This window comes from Neoarius graeffei, chromosome 1 (assembly GCF_027579695.1).
Source record: "Neoarius graeffei isolate fNeoGra1 chromosome 1, fNeoGra1.pri, whole genome shotgun sequence".
Taxonomy (NCBI): Eukaryota; Metazoa; Chordata; class Actinopteri; order Siluriformes; family Ariidae; genus Neoarius; species Neoarius graeffei.
The window spans coordinates 92,105,848-92,131,444 of NC_083569.1; the positions used below are offsets into that span (position 1 = coordinate 92,105,848).

The 25,597-nt window shown below is 40.4% G+C and overlaps 1 protein-coding gene across 1 annotated transcript in view; it reads right to left on the reverse strand.

The window, feature by feature from the left end:
• Nucleotides 1–25,597, reverse strand: part of LOC132885483 (E3 ubiquitin-protein ligase TRIM39-like) — a 67,263-nt gene that overhangs the window by 22,226 nt on the left and 19,440 nt on the right. The window contains exons 5-9 of the mRNA XM_060920191.1: nt 18,057–18,089; nt 15,683–15,733; nt 13,079–13,111; nt 9,941–9,967; nt 8,522–8,548 (exon numbers count right to left, since the gene is read on the reverse strand). Of these exons, the coding sequence (XP_060776174.1) occupies nt 8,522–8,548; nt 9,941–9,967; nt 13,079–13,111; nt 15,683–15,733; nt 18,057–18,089 (171 nt within the window). The remainder of the gene's footprint in view (nt 1–8,521; nt 8,549–9,940; nt 9,968–13,078; nt 13,112–15,682; nt 15,734–18,056; nt 18,090–25,597) is intronic.

Here is a 25,597-nt window from a genome sequence, read left to right on the forward strand (position 1 = left end):
TAGCCGACAATCACTGATCACAAGGGATCGAGATTATTACACATTTATTCACAGAGAGGCCAATGGATTTGAAATAAAATGCATTTCACTCTCAAATAACTGGTTTATTTTTATACAGTTGAGTATTTTTACATCTGACAACCTGAACCAACTCCCCACACTAAACTCAAGTGGGAGCGATGAAGAAAGTAGCCTAAACATCCTGCCTAAATGTGCAAATTTCATCTCATCTCATTATCTCTAGCCGCTTTATCCTTCTACAGGGTCGCAGGCAGGCTGGAGCCTATCCCAGCTGACTATGGGCGAAAGGCGGGGTACACCCTGGACAAGTCGCCAGGTCATCACAGGGCTGACACATAGACACAGACAACCATTCACACTCACATTCACACCTACGGTCAATTTAGAGTCACCAGTTAACCTAACCTGCATGTCTTTGGACTGTGGGGGAAACCGGAGCACCCGGAGGAAACCCACGCAGACACGGGGAGAACATGCAAACTCCACACAGAAGGGCCCTCGCCGGCCCCGGGGCTCGAACCCAGGACCTTCTTGCTGTGAGGCGACAGCGCTAACCACTACACCACCGTGCCGCCCTGTGCAAATTTATGAAAAATAAAATAAAATTAAACATAAAAGTTATAGCAGTGCATGAGCAATACGATTAGGCTACATCAGATCAAACTATTTTGTAGGCTAGGCCTACTGAAGCTGAGAATGATACACTGCACAATATTCATTGTCTTTTAAAGTGAAACCATAGTAAGCTTATTTTCAAAGAACTGCATTCTTCAGACTGCAAACATTTGTGAACATTACAAGAATTAGGCCCAGGCCTTAATGTTGATTAACCTCCCTCCCCGCTTTCCCTCACCAAGTCTATCGGCTGCTGCTGGCTCCTGACACTTGGCATCTTTTAGCCTTCACGAGGGCATCAATATCAGGTTTCAAATCCTGAGTAGCAGCACATTTCACAATGTCATTCAAGTGTGTGTTTGATAACCTTGAGCGGTGCTTTGTTTTGTTGAGGTTCATAAGAGAGAACACCTGTTCACAAAAAAAGGTAGTCCCAAACATGGATAAAACCTTTGCAGCCAGGGATGTTAATTTGGGGTACCCTGGCAAGAGATATTGAGAAAACGTGTCCTAAGCCCACCGACGCAAATTTCTGCTTCCTATCAGAATCACACTGCAAGACAATTATCTCGAGTTGGATGTCAGCAGGCATATCAGAAGCATTGAGCATTTCGGTTATTTCTTTAAAAATTCATAAGTTGTCACAGGAATGGGCTAGAGATTTACTTTTTTTTGACATCCTTAGAAATTTTTTTCTCTACAAGTCTGGGGCCGGATTAAACCATCTAGCGGGCCACATGTTTGACACCCCTGACTTAGAGTATCAGATCACATGACACCGTTCCACAATTATCGACACCCAGATGATATTTTTTTAATTAAATAAACAACCGGTATGTGGTATTAAGTGAAAACAAAACAGTTTTTTATTCAAAATTAGTTTTACATAGACTTATATTTAGTACAAAATATATTTGATATAAATATATCAATGTCGGTGCTTATGTAAATGAGGAAATAATTCTAATGTACGGTGGCCGGAAGTGCAAAACAAAATTACAAACTGTAAAACACTTTTACATTTATTAAAACAAAATTACATTGCCAAAACACTTTTACCAAGGACAAAACAAATTTACGTCTTAGAAAACAAACTGACAAGATGTGAAACACTTTTACGAGCGCTGAGACAAATCTACAAGTGGCAGAACACTTTTACGAGCCCCGGAACAAATTTACAAATGAAAATCTTGACAGAAGGGGAATGTACCAAATGTCGCAAGCGACTTGGAAGTACGGTTGCCGGGAAGTGATGGAGTGAGCGGTCAATCTGTGTCGTCTTCTATGGAGTTTATGGTGAAAGAACTTCAACTGTGACTGAACGATGTTTTGCCCCTTTTGTGGAAAACACATGAACCACAAAATGGAACTCTGTCCATTCCAGCAGAATAACCGTGTCAATCATATAAACAGTTCCTGGAGTACAGAAGCTCAAAGACAGAAGAACGACAGTCCTGTAACTGTGGGCCGAAAGGAAGATATCGGCCAAAACAAGGAAGGAAACGTGTCCAGGTAAGCTGTATTGGCTGTTCTATACATAGCATTGCAAAACTGTATATCATATTTTATCTGTGCATGATATATGAAATTAATTTTATGTTTCTATTATTTTACTAGATAAACAAAATTGATGGTGCCACATGGAACTGATTTAAAAGCTCCAAGAGGGAAAACACTCCCGTTATTTACAGACCCGGAGGTAGCAGCACCTGATCTACTGAAACAAGCTGTCCAGAAAATGCGAAATTTCAACAAGGACATGCGTGATGGACTGTATATTCTTTTCTCTAGACTGCTCAGAGGTGATCCATGTGCCTGGGTCAGAAAGGCCATTCAAACTGCCAGAATATAAAAATGAAACAGGAAAAGCATATTCCAGGATTACTTTTTCATTTGCATAGAAAGACACTTTAAAGGAGGTTTGTGGAGCTCATGATTCAATATTTTTTACATAATTACATACTCTACTGTAGGATACATAATAATCTGTTGGATTTTTTGTTTTTACAACAGTGGATGATACGTCAGACTCTGATTCTGAGATTGTCATCACATCAAGGAGCACAGGTAAATTCAATCAAGCTGACAGTGTGGTACATACATTTATTATGGATTTAATTTTTTAAAAATATGTATGTATTCATTCATTTATTGGATCTACATTTTAAGTGTAAAACCTATGTCCTGGTCTATATTTTAGAAGAACAAGGCTTGTTTTGATTATTTTGCAGTTACTATCAGAAACACAGACAACCTTTCACCATCGATATATACTGTATGTGGGAAGGGAACAATCACAAAACCAAAGTACTCCCCAACACAAACCTGATGATGAAAGGTAAGTGCTCACTTTTATACAATCAGTAATTTATCTTTAAATTGTTGATGTGATTATCCCAGAGCATTTGCTTTGATGAACATGTAGCAGAAAACACTATACATGTAATGTGATTAATAACAAAAAATAATCTCTTATTTATAAATCTTACAGTTCCTCCGACTACTAAATGTTACTCAGAGCTCTACTGTAGCCTGTCTCATGAACGTAGTAATTTTCTGAATTTTATCATGTTTCCGAGATGGACCGGGACATTCAGCCACAAATCAGCCTGGACAGGTATTAAGGCAGACTGTAGCAGCCTGATGTTTCTTGCTTTCAGTGTTGTTTCATACATTTTAAATTGTGTTTCAGATAGTAAGATCTGATACTGAGGATCTGGATCCACCTGAAACAAATCCAGACAAGACTTCTTGCTACAGGGAAGTAAAAAAAATGATAAGAACTCAATTTTAATTCATGGATTCCATGGGAAAGAAATTTGTGTTTGTAAGATGTTTTAACATGAAAATGGTAATTTCCCAACAGTAAATACACAGACCTGTACGCACCAGATGTTGAGGAAGAGGAGCTGGCTGCAGTCAGTGTGAAAACATTTACAAAAAACACACAGCAATGTAAAGTAACAGCTATTAACTGTAGCATTGCAGTTTTTCACTGTACAACGTACACCACTGTCCAGCTGTGGGTGACAGATTCAGACACTTGGACAGCAATGTTTCACTCCAAATCAGATGACGGGGCTCACCACGGTCTGGTTTCATAGTTTGTCAAGATGCATTTTCACTTTTCCCTGTGATGTTTCCAACTGATTTGGATACCTCTTCACCAAATGTTACATTAATAAACAACAAAAATTCAGATATCGCCTTTTAATTATTTCTGTGATAGACTGGTCATGAGATTTTCTCAATCCATTTTAAAACAACAAAAGTGCATTTTCAAATGTACATGATTCTCAGGCTAGAAAATTTTACTTATAGAGCATCAAATTACAACATGGTCATCTCTTGGCATACATTTAAAAAAAAATGCAAGAAGAAAACCCAACAACATAACCATCAGCGTGCCACATGTAGTTCGGTTCCACTGAGTGGTAGGTTCTTCTTATAAGAACCTTCTGTGTGCTCTCCTCTCACACCCTCGAGGATTAAGGTCCCAGAGCAAATTCATCACGTCATCTCTCTTCACTCGAAGATTGTACTTTTGCTCGAGTACCTGCCACATCGTGCAGCAGCCAAACAGTTGTCCAGGTCCACAAAGTGATGGTGTTAATTATCGCGTTTGCAGAGGAATAATCCTTTCTGCAGTACAACCCGGCTTCATTGACTACTTTTAAAAGTCCTCAAGCTGATGTTTACACTGCAGGAACTTGACATCATATCCATGATTACATCATACGAGTGGCCCTCATTCAAATATTGTATGTAATGGCAAGGCATATCTGGTCCTTCTGTCTGGTCCGTATCCTTTTAAAACCTCTAGAGACCGTCCACACAAAAAGCAAAGCAGTGTTAAGTGGTTCGTGTGTTTTCCACAAAAGGGGCAAAACATCATTCAGGTCATAGTTGAAGTTCTTTCAACATAAACTCCATAGAAGACGACATGAATTGACCGCTCACTTCATCACTTCCCGGCCACCGTACTTCCGGGTCGCTTGTGGCATTTGGTACATTCCCCTTCCATCAAGATTTGTGTTTGTAAATTTGTTTTGGGACTCGTAAAAGTGTTCTGCCACTTGTAGATTTGTCTCAGCGCTCATAAAAGTGTTTCACATCTTGTCAGTTTGTTTTCTAAGATCTAAATTTGTTTTGTCCTTGGTAAAAGTGTTTTGGCAATGTAATTTTGTTTTAATAAATGTAAAAGTGTTTTACAGTTTGTAATTTTGTTTTGCACTTCCCGGCCACCGTACTAATGTTTGTAAACAAATGAACTGATAATGTTTAACCTGTCAGAAAATCTTTTTGCTCCACTTTCTAACTGTTTTTCGTAGATCACACTTTGTTAATCATTCATTGTTGTTTGTATTAATTTCTAGTTTTGTAGTTTACCAATAATTCAGACAATGCTCAGGTTGGTGAACCTTCAGTATTTTCAAGCAACTGATTTTTTTTTTTATTGAGATTTTAAATTTAGATCTAAAAATATAAAATGTCTACTGATATTGTAGTATGTGGTCGATATTTACAACAAACTGCAAAAAAAAAAAAAATTCTGAATGAAATAAAATCTGACGATTTCAAGCATGTAATTTTCTACGTTAGGACTTCAATTCTGTTCTAATTCTATTTATTTCAATTGGATTCCAAATACTCTAAACATTCCACTCTGTTATGAATCAGAAAAAAATGATTATAAATCATAGCACTTATTTTTTTTAAAAGTACTTCATGTACTTCAACAAATGTTACACAAAGATCGATCCATAACAGTTGTAAATGTCCCTTAATTCCACAGGGTGTCTAATGGTGGACATCAGTGAAAGTGATCGCTATTATCGACACCTCACGTGACTCTCAAACACGCGTTTAGATACAAAATGGTGGCTGTCAAATGAAAAAGTCAGAAACCAAGTAGGTTTCGACAAGGAGATCATGAAATATCAGTGAATTTGATCAGTAAAAACATGTCCATGATCTTTCCACCATGCTTACCTGCGATGATAATGCCCGGGTTTTCCTCAAATTGTTGATCGTGCTAAAAAAAATTCCATCTCAGGTAGCGAGCTGTCATCAGACGACAAGATCAAAGGGTGAGGCAGGTCTTCCGGTTGATTAATTAACCAAAAATAACTGTTGGAACTGAAACTCACCTTTGTAAAATTGTTTTTTTATTGGTACATTTGAAAAGGTGTCAATAATTATGGACTGCTGATAACTGTAGCCGCCACTTTATTTCTTCTTCTAACCACAACCATTTATTTTTTATGGAAGAATCCAACTCTTTAATCGCCCCAATAGACCCCTTTCACATGACGTCACCGCGCCGCGAGATTTTGTTAGGCGCCATATTGGAAGACCAAGTACATGCACTCACAATATAAAACAAAGTGCGAGCGAGAGTAAAGTGACACGATGGATGATAATTCTGGTTATGTGAGTACATTACCAGCTGCAGAAAGGGCACGGTATGTGGAGAAACTGGCTGTGATTGATGGGTTTGACCCATATGATAAGACTCGCGGCAAGGGAGAATGGAAACATAAGGAGGACCGGACACCAATTCTGCCATCTGTTTGCTACCCAGACATTGTAAACTATTTGTTGTTTACACCCAGTGCCTACACTCAGTGTTCGAACTATGCCGATATTTTCGGGGGGCCCCTTTTTTTCCCTTGGGAGTGTGTGTGCTTGCGCTTGTCTCGGAGCGCGGATCTCCAAACACATGAGAAGCCTATCTTATGCACATCACACGGACTCCACACACGCATCGCGTCTGAAGTCATAACTCATCAGGGGAAATCGTGTCCGCATTGGCATGTTCAAAAAACAACCTCGCGTCAACAATGATACCACACGCAAGGAAAAAAAAAAACAAAACAGTCAGGCTACTCAACAACCAACCTGGCAGCAGCGAGCAAGCCCCAAACCATCCTAAATTATTATTATTAAATTGTAGAAGTCTGGGAGGCTTGCTCCTCATACAGTTATCAACTTGGGGCCAGTTTAGCATGTTTTAAATCTGAATTTCTTGCGTTTGCTTACCTCAAAGTGTCCGCAGATCATGCACAGACTTATCCATTATATCCACAGTTTTTTGCCAAGTCTCACACAGGTTTCTTTCAAGTCTACTGTTGGGCCAATAAATCATAAATAAAACAGCTCAGATTTGTTTGTTTAAGTCGTTTGCCACTCCACTTTATTCTCGTGGGTTCACATACCGCTGCCGTTATTTCCCCCTAATCACGAGTTTGTTGGTCTTCCAAAATGGCGCAGGGTCTGTTTACTTCCGGTTTCGGGTGACGTCAGTGAAAGGGGTCTATATCACGAGCACCGATCGAAGATATCCCAACTGACCAAAAGTCAACACTTTAAACACACTGTGGGCCGGGAACCGCTAAAAATCACAGCCAGTCTCAAAGCGTACATTGCAAGGACTGAACAGTAATACTGCGGACCGAATCGCAGACCTGAACCAACACCCCCCAGCTTTTTTCATCGAATTTACACTGATCTCATGAATGACCCGTATAGATGTCTAAAAACCGGAAAAATCTGATGCCTGCAAAGCAATTTAATAAATTAAATAAAAGTAGTGAGAAGTGTGTAGTCTGATGTAATGGAGTATAAATACATTTTTAAATCATAAATGTACTTGAATAAGCGTCTTGATGGTGGCTGGTGGTAAATTATTTGGGGGCCACAGTAAATAACATACATCACTAATATATAATTAATAAGTTTATATAAAAGCTTTTTTGTCTTTTGAATCTGAACTGTGTTTCATCTGAATAACAAACACGGTACACAGAAAAGTTTTCATCCTTTTGTTAAAAACAAACAAACTTACGGTTTTGTCATCTGTCCTTTTGTGTAATTTATACTTTGTTTCGAAAATGTGTGCTCAGTCCATCAACTTTCAGTTTCTCCTCCAAACATCTTTGAAAGCAAAAATAATGATGGAATAAATAATCCACTTCATTCATGTTCAGTTCACCTGAGACTGAGTCTGGAACACGCCCACTGGTGACGTAATACGGGAACGTCACCAAAATGGGTTAGAATATATTCACCCATTGGAGCTCAAAACTCGGGGGGCGTGTCACACTGTAGTCACATGCGGTTGCCGCTGATTGGCTGCATGACCCTACAGCAGAGCGTCTCCCTGACTACAGCACTGGGCTCGTTACAGTTCACCCACAGACTCGCGCTTTATATCATTCTGTGTGTTTTTCTGTCTGACTGCGAGTTTAAAAAAAAATCACAAACATCCACCCATCTTCTACCACTTATCTGGATCCGGGTCATGGGGGTAGCAGCAGAAGCAGAGCAGCCCAGACTTCCCTCCCCGGCCACCTCCACCAGCTCTTCCGGGGGAATACCGAGCCATTCCCGGGCCAGCCGAGAGCTGTAATCTCTCCAGAGATTTTACACAAATCTCTTATTGTTTTCTTATTTACAGAAAACTATCATCATGAGACTGTGTTCATATAAATCTATTATAGAGCTAAAGTGTGAAGCTGTAGTTCAGTATAACGGTGAGTTTAATCCTGTAGGATCAGACTTTACTTTCTCTTTCTTCTAACAGACTCCCAGTAAACTCCCAGTGTAGGTGATGGAAACCACAGCAACCCAATAACAACTATTGTTACTCCATGATTAATGAACTGTGGATTTAAACACAGGTTACACTGAAGTTTTCCAGACAAAAAGTTTAATTTTGAATTCCAAAATTTTTAATGTCTTTTTCCCCTCAGCACTTTTGTTTCAAAACAAAATCATGTCCGTGTTATTTTCTTAAGGATCTCTCTCTCTATCTCTCTCTCACACATACAGTAGAGTCTGTGATTTAACTGTCCTGAAGATAAAAAGTTCAAATTGTTCTTACCTGCACACAATGATTTCTTTATAAACTCTGAAATACAAAACAATATTTTGTATTAATTTATCCAAATACAATTAGATTCAACAAAAACAATAAATTAATATGTGAATAATATTTACACTACAGACCAAAAGTACAAAACAATGTACAAAAAAAAAAAAGTTTATTGCCATCAGTAGATTTTCTCTAAAAACACTGAATGTAAAGAAAGGAGAGAAATATACATTTCATAATCTGTTCCTCTTACTAAATATATACAGTTCCCTCCATAATGGTTGGGATAAAGGCAGATGTTTTATTTGCCCCTGAACTCCACAGTTTTAAATTTGTACTCAAACAATTCACATGTGGTTAAAGTGTACATCCTCAGATTTTAATAAAGCAAATGTTTATCCATTATAGTTTGACCATGTAGAAATTACAGCACTTTTTATCCATACACACACAAGGCACCATAATATTTGGGACACGGGGCTTCACAGGTGTTGGTGATTATTCAGGTGTGTTTAATTGCTTCATTAGTGCCGTCACCTTTAGAGTCGTCTTTTACTGTTTGTCAGCACGAGGAACAGAGTTGTGCCAGTGAAAGTCAAGGACACATTAAAAGGTCGAGAGACGAAAATAAAACAGTGAGAGACATTGGCCAAACTTTAGACTCACCAAAATCAACTGTTTGGAACATTATTAAGAAGAAAGAGAAAACGGGTGAGCTTAGTAACCATAAAGGGTCTGGTAGGCCAAGGAAGAGCTCCACAGCTGATAACAGAAGAATTCTCACCATAATGAAGGAAAATCCCCATAAACCTGTCTGACAGATCAGAAACACTCTTCAGGAGGTAGGTGTGGATTTGTCAGTGAAAAATGTCTGCAGAAGACGTCATGAACAGAAATACAGAGGCGACACTGCAAGATGCAAACCATGAGTTCGCCACAGAAACAGGAGGGTCAGGATAGTTTAGTAAAAAGTGATTAAAGGAGCCTGCAGCGTTCTGGAAAAAGGTCTTGTGGACAGATAAGAGCAAGATGAACTTGTATTAGAGTGATGGCAGGAGCAGTGTGGAGGTGAAAAGGGACTGTCCAAGATCCAAAGCACACCACCTCATCTGTTAAACATGGGCCTGTATGGCTGCCTCAGGTACTGGCTCACTCATCTTCACTGATGATGGAACTGCTGATGGCAGCAGCACAATGAATTCTGAGTGCTGTAATGTCCACATGGTAAAACTCAGGAGGATAAAAATATCCTTTATGAAAATCTGAGGATGTGCACTCTAACCGCATGACAATGGTTTGAGGACAAATTTAAAATTATGGAATGCAGAGGCAAATAAAAACAATATGCTTTGTCCCAAATATTATGTATCTAATTTCTCTACTCACAATTTTTAACAAATTACTTTTCACAAAGTCAGATGTCCTTACCATCTTCCACTCTCTGTCTCTGCAGCTCTAAAAAGAGGAAAAAGTTCAAATTAGAGACGAGACATACCTGTAGGATCCTGTTTAATACACTGTTATTGCTTCCCATGGTGTTAGTTGTACATGTTGAATAAAACCAGAGTCCACTTTACTTAACTTGAGATTTCTACTTCATGATTATACATTTTATAGAGAGTAAAAATGTGGTGTTGAACACATGAATGTGTTCACAAGTAAAATATTATATACACTATATGGACAAAAGTATGTGGACCCCTGACCATCACACCTGTATATGAGCTTGTTGGACGTCCCATTCCAAAACCATGGGTGTTAATATGGGGTTGGCATTGCGCATAGTGATCTGAAGCTTGTGTGCAGCTGTTGGCCATGGAAACCTATTTCATGAAGCTCCTGATGCACATTTCTTGTGCTGATGTTGCTTCCAGAGGCAGTTTGGATCTCTGTAGTGAGTGATGCAGCAGAGGGTTTTTCTGCACTACGTGCTTCAGCACTCAGCGGCCCTGCTCTGGGAGTTTGTGTGGACTATCACTTCGTGGTCGAGCTGTTGTTGCTTCGATGCTTCACAATAATAGCGCTAGCCCTATGTTTACATTAGCGTGTCAGAAGTCACTCATGTCGCTTGTAGTTTGTCTCGTGTGCATGGAGCGAGCACGACTGTTGTCGCCGGTGGGTGTGTACCGTCCATTCAGCTCCAATGAGAAGGAGTCCTGAACAAAATGTAGACTACAACACACAATTTACTACAAGATATGATTTACTTGTCTTTAAAATATATTTTTTCAGTTGAAACATTGTATTGAAGTGGAAAAAGTGAGGAAAATCTGGTTGTGTATTGTACATTACATAACATGCATATTTGTATTAGCTATTAGCAACACACGCTAACTCTAATACTTCGTTACCTCGCCCCCTAGTGGGATGGCAAGGTATTGTGATCACCCTGTGAGTCTGTGTGTGTGTGTGTGTGTGTGTGTGTGTGTGTGTGTGTGTGTGTGTGTGTGTGTGTGAGAGAGAGAGTCTCTGTGTGTGTGTGTCCGTGTCCCCCACCCCAGATTTTCGCTCATAACTCAGCAACGACTGGACGGATTGACATGAAATTTGTTGGGCTGATGCATCATGATCATAGGAACCCATTCAATTAATTATGTTGTGGTGCGAAGAAAAAAGAAGAGAAAGAAAAAGAGTACTTTCACATGCATATTTTCCAAACAATTCTGCTTGAGAAAAGAATGAACTACGATTTGTTTTGATCTGTTTAATAATGCGAGCGCCACACTGCATGTCTTTAATGATGCCCTTGAAAATTGATAAAGCAATGTATTGTAACCCGACAAAACTTATATTCAGTTGGAGAAATGGAAGAAACAAATAAGAAAAAAAAAATAGTGCATGAATATAATCTGAATGACCCCCTTCTAACCAAGAGGAAATCATCGTTATGCTGCGGGGGCGATGTCGGCTATCTCTGATTGCCTTGTTTTCTTTGGAATGTCTCAAAACAGGTTTAATGAGAAATCATATATGACGGTTAAAATTAAACCATTCACAGTGGCCGCCAAAGTAGCATCATCACCTAGTTTTCGTGGCGATTTATCGCTGTATGCAAGTTCGTTGCCAACTGATGCTAAGCAAAGACATGCAGCAAAGCTTCTGTATAACAGCGGCACCAAAGTTTTGCCTGATCCTTACGCAGTTACGAACAAATGGGACCCAAATCCAAGCACCTGGCCTGACCTTCGGCGATATCTACTGAATGTGATTGACACGCCTTCAATATACACAAAAGAATCAATGAAAGCCTACAAGTCTCTTGATGTTAATTATTCAGTTGTTTTATTGAAATACTCATTTATATTTGCTTTTTGTGCCGAATAATAAAAAGACAAAGATTAAATAGGCACAATATATAATCTTTGAAACATAAGTTAATGTTGTTGCTTCACACACACACACACACACACACACACACACACACACACACACACACACACACCCCAAAGATGTACAGTACAGTACTAAACTTCAGCAAGTTCTACATTTAGAATGCACAAGCAGTGTTTTAAATCCAGGTTATGCTATTTATCTTCAAATACATATCATGAAAAGCTCGACCAATCTTTTAATATCAAATATTTATACTGAAAAAAAGTACATAAGTTTACCGCGAGTGCGTTTGCGGAAATCTTACTTGTGTACTGCATACAAATCAGCTGCTCGTGCGTTTTTACTCATCTTTTGGTTGATATCTAAGCAATGTCATAACACAACAAATTATTTCTGATGAGGAAATTTTATCTAATATCATCATATTAAACTGCAAAACAAAATAATAAAAAAATCATGTATCTTACCAGATATAAAGTGTTGAAAGCAAACCCGGTCGTTGTCAGTAGGTTCCCACTTGTCACGCTTAATTGCTGCGATCCAAAGCTTTCGGTGAGCTTCAGGTTTCTTTGGTATGCGGTAAAAGCTCTTGGGATCATTCTTATCAAATCTGTATGTACAGCCGATAACACGACACTACCATAATTAATTAATTAATGACCCGATAACTCCGATCGGCCATTTATAAATAGCTTCTTGCCAACCAAAACATCACGTGACCATTTCATGACGCTCCCAGAGAACATGAATGGCTGCCTGTTGCTTTGTTGCTCATGAGTGTGAACATATCTTTCCAGCTGACTGAGGCAAATCTAGCAGAGCAGAAATTTCACAAACTGGCTTGTGGTAAAAGCGGCATCCTCTGACAGAGCCGTGTTTAAAGTCACTGAGCTCTTTAGTCCGACCCATTCTACTGCCAGTGTTTGTCTGTGGAGATTGTACAGCTATGGGCTTGAGTTTATTCACCTGTTAGTAATGAGTGCGGCTGAAACAGCTGAATTAGGAGGGATGTCCACATACTTTTGGCCATGTAGTGTACAGCAGAGCTAATGTTATGTCAAAATGATCATTCAGTAATTTGTGCATTTACGGAAATTCCTTTCAGACCACACACACACACACACACACACACACACACACACCATTTCTTTTTATGTGTAGACCTTTTAGAGTGCTTTATTATCTTACAGTTGATTATTCACTTTAATTTTAAAGCACAAAATTTATTCTCACCTGCAAATTCCTTCTCCTTTTGAAGCTCTGAGGCTGAAACAGAGAAAATAGTTTTGAGTATTCTGTATAAATTCAGTATAAATCGATGAAGCAGTGTAATATAATGATAAAGTAAATGAACAACACATGAGATTGCGGTTATGAAATGTAAGTGTCCTCTGATGTTCTATATTTGTTAAATGATGAAGCACACTTCACACAGTGGAACATGTTACAGGTCAGTTATGACTCCGATAGAAAACAAGTCATTTCAATGATTTAATGTATTGTGAGTGATGTGTTTGTGTCTCTGCTCTTCTTACAGAACCCTCGATGGAGTGAAATCAGAGTCAGTAGAAACTCAACCTGAATTTGTAATGCTTGAAAAGAAATGTGTAAACATGATGATTGAAAACTGAGAGTGTTAATCTCAAGATATTTGAAGATAATTGTCCGAAATTAAACTATCTGAAATTCAGATACTCAAAATTTAGGTTATGAAATTCAAGGTTTCAGAAATTCTGGTTTCAAAAATTCAGGTCGTAATAAAATGATGTAGTATAATATCGGGTTCTGCTAACGCTGATTTCACTCCATAAACCTCCTTCCTGTTTACTTCCTGTTGTCCAAATCTGGATACATGACCTGAGCTGCCCATAATCTGGTAGCATTCATTTCACTAAACATGAGAAGGAGCTGTAATTTCTGCCCTCTGCCCCGATCTGCACCTTCTCATGAACCTTCACCATGTTAAACTGTGTCTCTATAAGTCCTGGGTACTGAGGGGAAGGGGTTGATAAAACACTACTGAGTCAGTGTTAGTGCGAGTTCAGCACAATCACTACCACATTTAATATCACACAGTGCCTTACTGCTGCACAATATGATAGAAAATCATCAAATACACTACCAGGACAAAAAAAAGTCACAGTTTGGATTTAAATTAGTAAATGCTTAAGAGCCTTTGATTGGATAATTATTGAGGTCATTAATATGTTTCAGCTGGCAGCAATTATTTTCAACAAATACAATTAGATTCAATAACAAAAATGTGTGTAGTGCACCATGTGAATAATATTTATACTACAAACAAAAGTTCAAATTCGAGACAAGACATACTTGTAGGATCCTGTTTAATATACTGTTATTATTTCCCCAAACTCTCGCGGTTACCAGAGGACTAGCCCCCCACTGTAACCCTAGCTATGTAACAGGCAAGAGGCCGAGGGCTACAGAAACGGAGATCGGCGCCGCCCTATGCGCCATATGGTGCGGGAAAGTACTTTAGCCTTTATTATTTCCCATGGTGTTCGTTGTACGTGTTGAATAAAACCAGAATTCACTTGACTGAACTTGAGATTTCTACTTCATGATTATACATTTTATAGAGAGTAAAAATGTGGTGTTGAACACATGAATGGGTTCATATGGATAATATTATATACACTATATGGACAAAAGTATGTGGACCCCTGACCATCACACCTCCTGTATCTGAGCTTGTTGGACGTCCCATTCCAAAACCATGGGTGTTAATATGGGGTTGGCATTGTGCATAGTGATCTGAAGCTTGTGTGCAGCTGTTGGCCATGGAAACCTATTTCATGAAGCTCCTGATGCACATTTCTTGTGCTGATGTTGCTTCCAGAGGCAGTTTGGATCTCTGTAGTGAGTGATGCAGCAGAGGGTTTTTCTGCACTACGTGCTTCAGCACTCAGCGGCCCTGCTCTGGGAGTTTGTGTGGACTGTCACTTTGTGCTTGAACTGTTGTTGCTCCTCAACGATTCACAATAATAGCACTAATCCTATGGCCCCTGATGTCACAAGTCACTCATGTCACTTGTAGTTTGTCTCTTGTGGGCGTGGAGCGAGCACGACTGTTGTCGCCGGTGGGTGTGTACTGTCCATTCAGCTCCATTGAGAAGGAGTCCTGAACAAAATGTTGCCTCCAGCACACAATTTACTCCAAGATATGATTTACTTGTATTGAAAATATACTTTTAATTGTAACATTTTATCAAAGTGGAAAAAGTGAGAATTGTTTGTTTGTTGTACGCTGTATAACATGCATTTTCGTATTAGCGGAGCAGAGCTCCATACTGAAGAGAATACGGGAATGCATTGACTTAATTTTTGATGGCTTTTAACCGTACAATGTCCATCTGTATGAACATATCTCATGAACACTTGACCACCAGACAATGAGATTTGTATCTTTATTTACATAAGGCAGATTTTTCCTCCCAGTGCTTATTTTTAATTTGATTTTGAAAAAAATAACTCAACAATCATATTTTACACTAATCGGGAGCACCGCTGTTGGGCAGTGCCATATATATAAATATATATATATATATCAGGGCTCGAAATTCGCGGTGGTCCGGTCGCCCGAGGCAACTTAATTTGTTATTTGGGGGGTAATTCCTGTCACTAGGCAGCCCGGCTGGCTAGTTGAAAATAAAAAATACATACAAAGCGAAGATTCAGACTAGGGCTGTGCGATATATTGAATATACTTGATATATCTCCGAAAATTCTGTGTGAGATACATAAAATTATTATATCGTAACTATCGAGTATTTTATGGTCATCTGCTGACTTGTGTTTGTTGCGTTTGTTTAAAACCTTTTCCGGTGGTTTTCTCCCTGTCCCTCAGGCAGTAACGTGAGAGGCTGCCTAAGGGTAAAAAAAACAATAACGTCACACACTCGCCAACCAATCCCGGGCAACATCTAGGTGCTGAAAGGAACTTGCGGGAAGATTTTCAAGTTTCGGACTCAGTGCTGCCAGATTGGGCGGTTTTGAATTCTACTTTGCGGGAAAAAAATGGCTTGGGCTGGTTGACAAAAACTGGGCGGGTTTGACATTAGTTCGGTGGGTTTTTATCAGATGTTTATATAGTTTCACTACCACTAGAAAGCAGAGATGGGAGAGAATATAAACACCTAAGCTGAATGATGTTCTTGAATATGCGAAGGAAATCAGGAAAAACAGCTCTCTTTGGTCAACTGAGGCAAGTCAGAGACCTAGTTTACCCAGCACCCCTTAGGTATTTTAAACAACCAAAATCGAGCATTGGCCTAAATTAATCATTAACAATAAACATTAATCTCATTAAGTATTATTTAAACAAAAAAATGTCGATGTAACTGTAAGACTAATATGAATGTGTGTAATGTAGTGCAGAAACTGAACTCATAAACTAGTAAATAAGAATGATGCAATCCATTCTCCATTTTCTCTTCTCATGTTACATTCAGCCATGCATCGGAGCCTAACTTTTTTTTTTTTGATTGAAGTATATAAAACAGGTACAATCTAACAAATCCACAGAAATTAGGATAACAGATGAAGAAAATACATGGATGTAGACAAAAATAAATTAAGCAGAATAACTAGGCCTATACAATTAATAAAACAATCAGGATAAATAAAAAGATAAATAAATAAAAGACAAATAAAAAATAAATAACCTCAGCAATGCAGAGGTTAGATATGCATCGTAGCCTAACATAGCCTACATAATATTATGCGTGTGCGTCACCTACTGGTGCATGTAGGATTCAGAACACAGCAGATGATTGCAAAGTTATAATCTGATTCAACCAGACAGAGCCGAGTACCAGACAGCAGATTTTTCACCTCCAGCACTGACGGTCTCATGTTGCTATTTGTTTGATTTACAAATAGTATACTGGACTTTAGCTGCACATTTTTACTTTACAAGATAGGCATCACGTACATTTTACATTTTGGGTGGTTTTAAGTGCATTTTGGCGGGTTTTGAACATATTTTGGGCTGGAAAATGTCAGCAGTATCTGGCAACACTGGTTTCGGTTTACAGTGCTGACTCAGTTCGTGCAATCGCTGGTGCTGCATAGGCTACCGTGTAAGCTCTGTCAATTTCAGCGACAAATTAAAAATGGAAGCGGACAAATTGGTTCCGAAAAGAACTAGTAAGGGGTCAGTCATCTGGCATTTTTTTGGATATCGCAAGGAGGACGTGGAACAGCAAATGCCAATTTGTAAAGTGTGCAAAAAAAAAAAAACCAGTATCAAAATACTCGGGTCTTGAAATAAATGCACATTAGTCATGAACAATGGTAACTACTCTGTTTTGTGTTATTTTTGACAGAAGTAAAATTCATACATGAACAAATTTTGGCTAGTTGATTTTCTGTTTGGCTGGTTACTTTGGAAGGTAACTAGTCCGGCTGGCTGGTAAAAAAAAATATATGAATTTCGAACCCTGTATATAAGCAACACAAGCTAACTGTACCAGCTAGTTTTGATTGTAATGTCTCGATACAGGTTTAATGAGAAATCCACTGTGAAGGTTTTTTCCCCCCCATTTTATTTTAGTTAAGCAGTCCATAGGAACTAATTGCAGGTCGGAAATAAAATGAGGCAGGAAAGAAAAAATATTGTACTACATGCCGCATACGATTAGTCTGAGGAATCGTTTGAGCCAGTTGTTTGGATTTACCACTTCATACCTAATTTGCATAAAGTTGAGAAAATGTAAACTCGCATGTTGCTTGTCGCGTTGTTACTGTCGCTGAAATAGCAGCTCTGTGTCACGTGTGTATAGAGAACATGAATGGCTGCCTGTTGCTTTGTTGCTCGTGAGTGTGAACATATCTTTCCAGCTGACTGAGGCAAATCTAGCAGAGCAGAAATTTCACAAACTGGCTTGTGGTAAAAGCGGCATCCTCTGACAGAGCCGTGTTTAAAGTCACTGAGCTCTTTAGTCCGACCCATTCTACTGCCAGTGTTTGTCTGTGGAGATTGTACAGCTATGGGCTTGAGTTTATTCACCTGTTAGCAATGAGTGCGGCTGAAACAGCTGAATTAGGAGGGGTGTCCACATACTTTTGGCCATGTAGTGTACAGCAGAGCTAATGTTGTATGTTAAAATGATCATTCATATCAGAAATTTGTGTATTTACTGAAATTCCTTTCCGGCCCCCCCCACACACACACACAGTTTATTCTCACCTGCATTTTGCTTCTCCTTTTGAAGCTCGGAGGCTGAAACAGAGAAAATAGTTTTGAGTATTCTGTATAAATCGATGAAGCAGTGTAATATAATGATAAAGTAAATGAACAACACATCAGATTGCGGTTATGAAATGTAAGTGTCCTCTGATGTTCTATTTTTGTTAAATGATGAAGCACACTTCACACAGTGGAACATGATGTTACAGGTCAGTTATGACTCCGGGAGAAAACAAGTCATTTAATGTATTGTGAGTGATGTGTTTGTGTCTCTGCTCTTCTTACAGAACCCTCGATGGAGTGAAATCAGAGTCAGTAGAAACTCAACCTGAATTTGTAATGCTTGAAAAGAAATGTGTAAACGTGATGATTGAAAACAAAGTGTGAATCTTAAGATATTTGAATGTATTTGTCCTAAATTAAACCATCTGAAATTCTGACACTGAAAATTTAGGTTACAAAATTCAAGGTTTCAGAAATTCTGGTTTCAAGAATTCAGGTCGTAATAAAATGATGTAGTATAATATCGGGTTCTGCTAACGCTGATTTCACTCCATAAACCTCCTTCCTGTTTGCTTCCTGTTTGCTTCCTGTTGTCCAAATCTGGATACATGACCTGAGCTGCCCATAATCTGGTAGCATTCATTTCAGTAAACATGAGAAGGAGCTGTAATTTCTGCCCTCTGCCCCGATCTGCACCTTCTCATGAACCTTCACCATGTTAAACTGTGTCTCTAAGTCAGAGGCCCAAACAGTGTAACAACCTCCCAGTTACCTTTGTGATTATATTTGATCAGGATAATGTGGTCTGTTCAAGGTTCTGACTACAAAGTTGAATTCTGGCTAAAATGTTTTATTTCTGCTGCTGTTGGAGTTTGTAGGCGTTTCGCTGCTGCACACGCCGTGTATCCTGTATGTAAATGTTTTGCAGAGATAAAAAGTGTCCCGCATTTTACGATTCCAGAGACTGCCAACGCAAGTGAGCAACAATATCACGTGACCACTGTGGGGTGTGTCTGACCTACTTTTAACCAAAACAAGTCAGTGTGGGCAAATATGGCGGACTCGACTCTCTCTCCAGCTAAAAGCCAGCGGAAAAGAAAGGAAATTCTGCCTAGTGAGTGCAACTGCAAGATAGAGCAAGATTAGGTGACATCATTTTTCTGGACAGATAACTAAATTATTCTAGCTAGCGCTTAGCTATCTTAGCCTTAGAATGAGTGGGCTCGACTCCATGGTAGCGAGTATGGAGTTATACACCTAATGTTTTGGTCTTACAGAGAAAGAAATGAGGAAAACAGTAACAGAAGAGAGAGATTCCTCTTTTGTTTCACGGATCTATAGGTTGCTTGCATCCGACATCACATCCACCTCATTAGATATGCAAGACATGAAGTGGTGGTCAGCGAAGCTCACTGTTTACAAAGCGTTACTATCACTGGGGCACCTTGCGAGTCGTTAAAATGCCCGACACTTGCATTGTTTTGGGCTGCTCAAATCGAACAAACCATGCAACTGATAAATTTCTTCTGGGTTCCCCATGAAGTGATAAAGGGTGAAAGAGCAAAGGATTTTATCAAAAGACGATGAGAGAGGCGGCTCTTTAATGTTTCATTGCAATCGATGGGAACAGAGTCGAAGAACGCTCCAGTTTGCAGTGATCACTTTGGGAAAGGTTGGTAAATTCCTCCGATTTATTTTGTTTGGATTCGCAAATGACTCTTCTCACCATTTTCTGTTATTTCTTGGTGTTCTGAAGTTGAGGAGATGCTTCAGTCCTCAGGTGTGTTTTTGGTTACTGTTTGATCGTGGTCTCCATATTGTAAACTAATACATATGTTTCCACTTTATTTATCAGGATGTCCTCACAATCTTGACAATATGCAGCATTTATTTATTCTCATTGCATTTTCTCTGTTTTAATAAAAAAATGCATTGTTTGCTGGAAGAGAAGAGCAGGGAGGATTGAGAATCAAGTGGCTGTGGTTTGTTTACACCCCATACTAAAACTTATAGCGTCCTAGCAACCATCGCAAAGATGGGTACAAAAAGCCACAAAATTCCTCCTTACCCGGGCATAAATGATACAGGATTTATACTGTAGTGTCCTGATCCCCAGATCCTTAACCCAACAACATATAAAAAGTTGTTCTCCTCCATGCTCTTCCAGGTTTTCATCTGTTTGTCCGTGTAGAACGATGTCTGCAGCACCAGGGTGTTTGAGATGTTGGGGAACTCAATGGATGGATAATTTTCCAACTCGGAGGAAAAATCCTTCTTTACTAGCAAGTTAGGATCTATCCCATTGCAAACAGCAACTTTCTGAAGGTATCTTGACTGTGTATTGGCCTCTAAACTGCAAAAATAATCAGAGACGGCTTCACTAGCTCTTTACAAAATGGCAGCCAAATTGGTTTGTCTGACCACCACTTCATTCACCCCGAAGTAAACTCACAAGCAAACGTCATGTGACTGACATTCGCGAATAGCTTCTATTCAACCACAAATTACACCCCTGTGACTCAAAACTCTCTGAGGTCGATGTAGACTGAGGCTCTGTCCACACGGCAACGGATTCAGGTGAATCTGATAAAATTGTTTATCGTTTCGGCCTGGCGTCCACACGGCACCGGCGTTTTGGGTGAACCAAAATGAAATCTTTTGAGAACGGGTTCCAGAGTGGAATGATCTGGCAACGGCGCCGTTGCGAAGTCGTCTGGATGAGTAGAACGGATTTGTTTACGATGACGTCACAACCACATGACTGTGAGTGCTTCACGCCGGGCACAGACATATAAACATAGACGCCGCCTTCCGCGTAGAATCATACGTCATCCTCGCCGCCATATTGGATGGGGCAAAGCGGAGAATAAAGATGCCTCATTCATGTGCTGCGTTTAACTGTACCAACAGGTTTACCGTCCAAACGAGATCACATGGGATTACCTTTCACAGGTGAGACTGGAAAAATACTTTTCATTGTATTTGGTAATTATAACATAATTTTACGAACAGATTTTTCTGACTTTGTGGCTAATATGAAGTCTCGCGCATAATGGCCGCTCGGTGAAACCTGTCTCCAAACAATTTATAATTTATAAATAAATTTATAATTTATTTCATAGCCCACCCAACCAATTTCACCACCAGCTGTCAGATGGTGATGGCACACTCAAAAATAGAAGAGATTGGAAGCATGTCAGACTGTGAAGCAATCACATGGAGCAATCCCATTGTAATATGGTTTAATTGAATTTTTTCCATATAGCACTGTATATTGCAAAAATTGTTTTTGGAGACATTTTATAGCCTATCTGCACGGCGTTTAATGAAAGTGATGCGGAGATGGCACGGCACGGCTTCAGCAGCGTAAGCACAGCACATTATTCTACATGATCCCTGCTGAGCTCCAAAACATGCCTTGATGTGTAGCTATCATTAGTAGCCTACGATAGTAGCAGCGGAATTTAAAAAAAAAAACAAGTTTCCGATAGCTTGATTCCGGTATAGGCCTGCTGCATGTTGAGGAAATTTAGGTCACACCTCCCACGGAATATTGACGGGTATTTCGCACACTATTTATAACCATCACATTAAAAGTTATATATGTTGTTTTGATGCCTGTTTGTTTCCCAAATATATACGTGTGTGTCTTAATGGGTGAATAAAAGGCATCGAGGTAAACATTATTATAGAAAGGGGCTTTATGAAGTTCAGTCCATTTACTTGCATTGGTTTACAGGGAAGATTTGCCACATCCAATATGGCGGACACTCTGACGTATCCCAGCAACGGGCCACCAGGCTCAATGCGGCGTCTGTGTTTATATGTCTATAACGCCGGGTAGAAGAAGGGGTTTATGCGCATGCGCCGTACTTCTTCTATTGTTCTGGTGTCTCCGATGGGACTGTCTTACAGCGCACGTAGAGGTGTGGCATGTGTATTGCATCGTTTTCAGCAAGCGTTGCGTTGCCATATGTACCTGATATTTTACTGATCCGTTGCCCATGTGGATGCGATATTTTTTTTTTAAAATCTCGTTGCCATTGTCATGTGGATGTAGCCTCAGTGTTTTCTGTGTGATCTTGGTGTGATGCAGTTCCATAATTATGCTAATTAAACAGCTCCTCACATTCGGCTGTTTCCGTGGGGCCGTACTGTTTACCTCAAGAAGTAGGAAAACGGTTCCAAAATGGAGAAAAGTGACTCTTAGCCCATGTTTACATTAGACCGTATCAGCGGATCATCAGATTAATGTTTTTAAAACGATTAGTGTGCACACAGCAACACCAATACACGATTTGCGTGCACACAGCAATGCCAATACACGGATACGCTCGGCTCCGCAGGCATCCTGCGCTCCAAATCACTCCGCCCTGAACAGCGAGTGCCCTCTGGAGGGTGCGCACTCCGGCCCTGCGCACCTCACAGAGCGCGCGAGTGAAGTGAACAAGCCACGATTCGGGACTGAGCCGCTGTGTGTGTGATCCCAGCGCATATCACTTACTGATGGCAAGCCTAAAGACCATCATAACTACACAATGGGCAGTATTTGCATCAGTATTTGCAGTATTTTCATACTTTTATACTCTTTAATGAAAGGTGATACAAGGCGGAAGTCCACGCCGTTTTTCAGCAGTCGCGTCACATGACCAACGCCAGCGAATCAGGAAGGTGGATGTCACAGTGACGTTGTCCAATGAGACGCCAGCTAGAGCTCAGCACAGCGTATCCGCGTATTCTGAATGTTTACACAACACTGGAGCTGACGATCTGGATTGAATACGTGGACGCTGACGGATTCCCGTTTCCCGGTGTTTCCAGGCGGTTTAATGTAAACGGACAGTGCATCCGCGAAGAAAACGAGACAGATACGGTCTAATGTAAATGTAGCCTTAGGCGCTGTTTACACATACCCGGGTATTTTTAAAAACGCAGACCTTTGCCTTCGTTTGTGCCTTTCGTTTATACACAAACGGAGTTTTTTCCTCTGAAAACGATTCTTTCTAAAAACTCCGGCAAAAGTGGAGATTTTTTGAAAACTCCGTTTTGCGTTTGTGTGTAAAGAGACCAAAACGGAGTTTTAGGCAATCTTCGCGCCACAAAAGAGCGACCATTGTACATGTGACAAGCATGGAAACACTCAGAGTAGCAGCATTTCTGTTATTAAGAGCTATATTCGCCTGTTTGCTTTTGAGAATAAAGCTCATTGACCAGCAGAGACGCATTAGGGCTCGGAGGGCAGCAATTGCGGAGCTTCTGGTGACCAAAAGAGCCCGACCGTACCACCGTCAGCGTCACACACACACACACACAAACACACACACACACACACCTCTCTCTCTCTCTCTCCCCCACACACACCTCTCTCTCTCTCTCTCTCTCTCTCTCCCACACACACACCTCTCTCTCTCTCTCCCACACACACACCTCTCTCTCTCTCTCTCTCCCACACACACACCTCTCTCTCTTGCTCTCTCTCTCTCACACACACACACACACACACACACACTCTCTCGCGCTCTCTCTCTCTCACACACACACCTCTCTCTCTCGCTCTCTCTCTCTCACACACACGCACGCACGCACACACTCTCTCTCTCTCTCTCTCCCTCTCCCACACACACGCACACACTCAGTGGCGGAACAAGTCAGAGCCGGGCCGGGGGCGGGGCAAATGACCGGGCCCTTTATTAAAGCTTATCATAACATCATTTTAGGCTACAAAATGTCCGCAACTGCGGTGTTTACCAATTTCAACACTACCGGGTGCAACTATGTTATTTAGTACATCAAGTCCTTCAAACGAACAGAAACAAAAAACATTAGGATACTGTACATGGCTCATAATAAAACATCAATAGCCTATACTGCGCACATTATTTGAAGGGCATACGAATGAGCGCTCAGAGGTTGCAACGGTGACAGGAAGAGTCAGAAATAAAAGGAGGGCGGTGCAAACCTCACTGAATGCACTGTGTTTACCAATTTCAACACTACGGGGTGCAACTATGTTATTTTGTACATTAAGTCCTTCAAACGAACATGTAACTCAGAAACAAAAAAACATTAGGCGACATACTGTACATGGCTCATAATAAAACATCAATAGCCTACTGCGCGCATTATTTGAAGGGCATACGACGAGCCTTGCGCTCCGCGAACTCGTCCACGATGCTCTGTATGTCCAGTTTCTTTGCTCTCTCATTCTCTATGGACAACATGGCAAGTCCACTCAGTCTCTCCTGTCCCATTGCGCTCCTCAAGTGGTTTTTAATCAGCTTTAATTTGGAGAATGAGCGCTCAGAGGTTGCAACGGTGACAGGAAGAGTCAGAAATAAAAGGAGGGCGGTGCAAATTTCACTGAATGCAGAAATTACTGCTGGGTGGTTGACAAGGAGCATTTTTGCCAGATCCGCAACATTGTACACGCTCGCGCGCTCGACTATTTGCAACCAGGGCTTTGAACCGGTTCAAGGAACGAAAACGAAAACCGGGAACTTTTTCTATTTCACATGGAACAGAAACGAAACCAGAAACTTTATTATTTTTTATGTTCCGGAACAGAAACGCTTATTAAAAATAATGGTAACCGGTTAATACCGGTTTTTATTTCGTTCCTCAAAGTTTCTGTAGCCTACAAATAGTCATTCTTCTCCTGCGGAAGTTTCTATGACCCGCTGGGGTTCACTTCCTGTGTGACGTTCGCTGATTGAATGGAGAGAGCGGGAAGGTGGACTACTAGTGAATACTAGGTGAATTACTGAGTGTCTGAGCAAAGAAGAGTCTGAACGATGCAACCTCCCTATTGGCTGTTTGTAAAAATGAATCAATTGTTGCCCTTCCCACGGGAATCATCGCGGGCTCGAGAGACGAGACCTGACGAGTTAGTTCGTTGGTAGCAGAACAAAATGCCTGGACACAAATCGGGTTTTCAGAAAAGGAAAGAAAATAAACGGAGGGTCGAAAATACAAAAAAGGAGGCAGAAAATGCAAAACGAGTTTTAAGGTAGGACAAATGGTTACTTTTTAAGGCAGCCCGCCGTGGCTGCAGGCTTTCAGTTGTCATTGAATGGTTCCTTTTCTGAGGCAGCCCGCCGTGGCTGCCTGCAGGCTTATTTATTATAGCCCATTTAGTTAAAATAGTTAATATAAAATGTTTATAGTTATAGTTATGTGATGGTTGTCCTGATTTAGACTGGTGGGTTTTTTTTTTTGTGGGGGGGGGGGGGGGGGGGGGGGGGGGTGGGGGGGGGGGAGGGGGGGGGGGGTTGCGCGATGTTGCACCCGGGTCCAGATTAGGGCAGAACCGGCCCTGGCTACATTTCAGGTGTAGTTTGTTTTATGTATGTATGTACTTGCATAGATGTGCACTTGGTCTTCCAATATGGCGCCTAACAAAATCTCGCGGCGCGGTGACGTCATGCGGTAGCCCTCTATAGGGCCTGACTAGCCTTTGGTAACACACTAAACGAATTATCTTTCATTTTTGGCACTTTTTCTGTTTGTGTAGCTGGGAAGACATACTGAGAATCCAAATC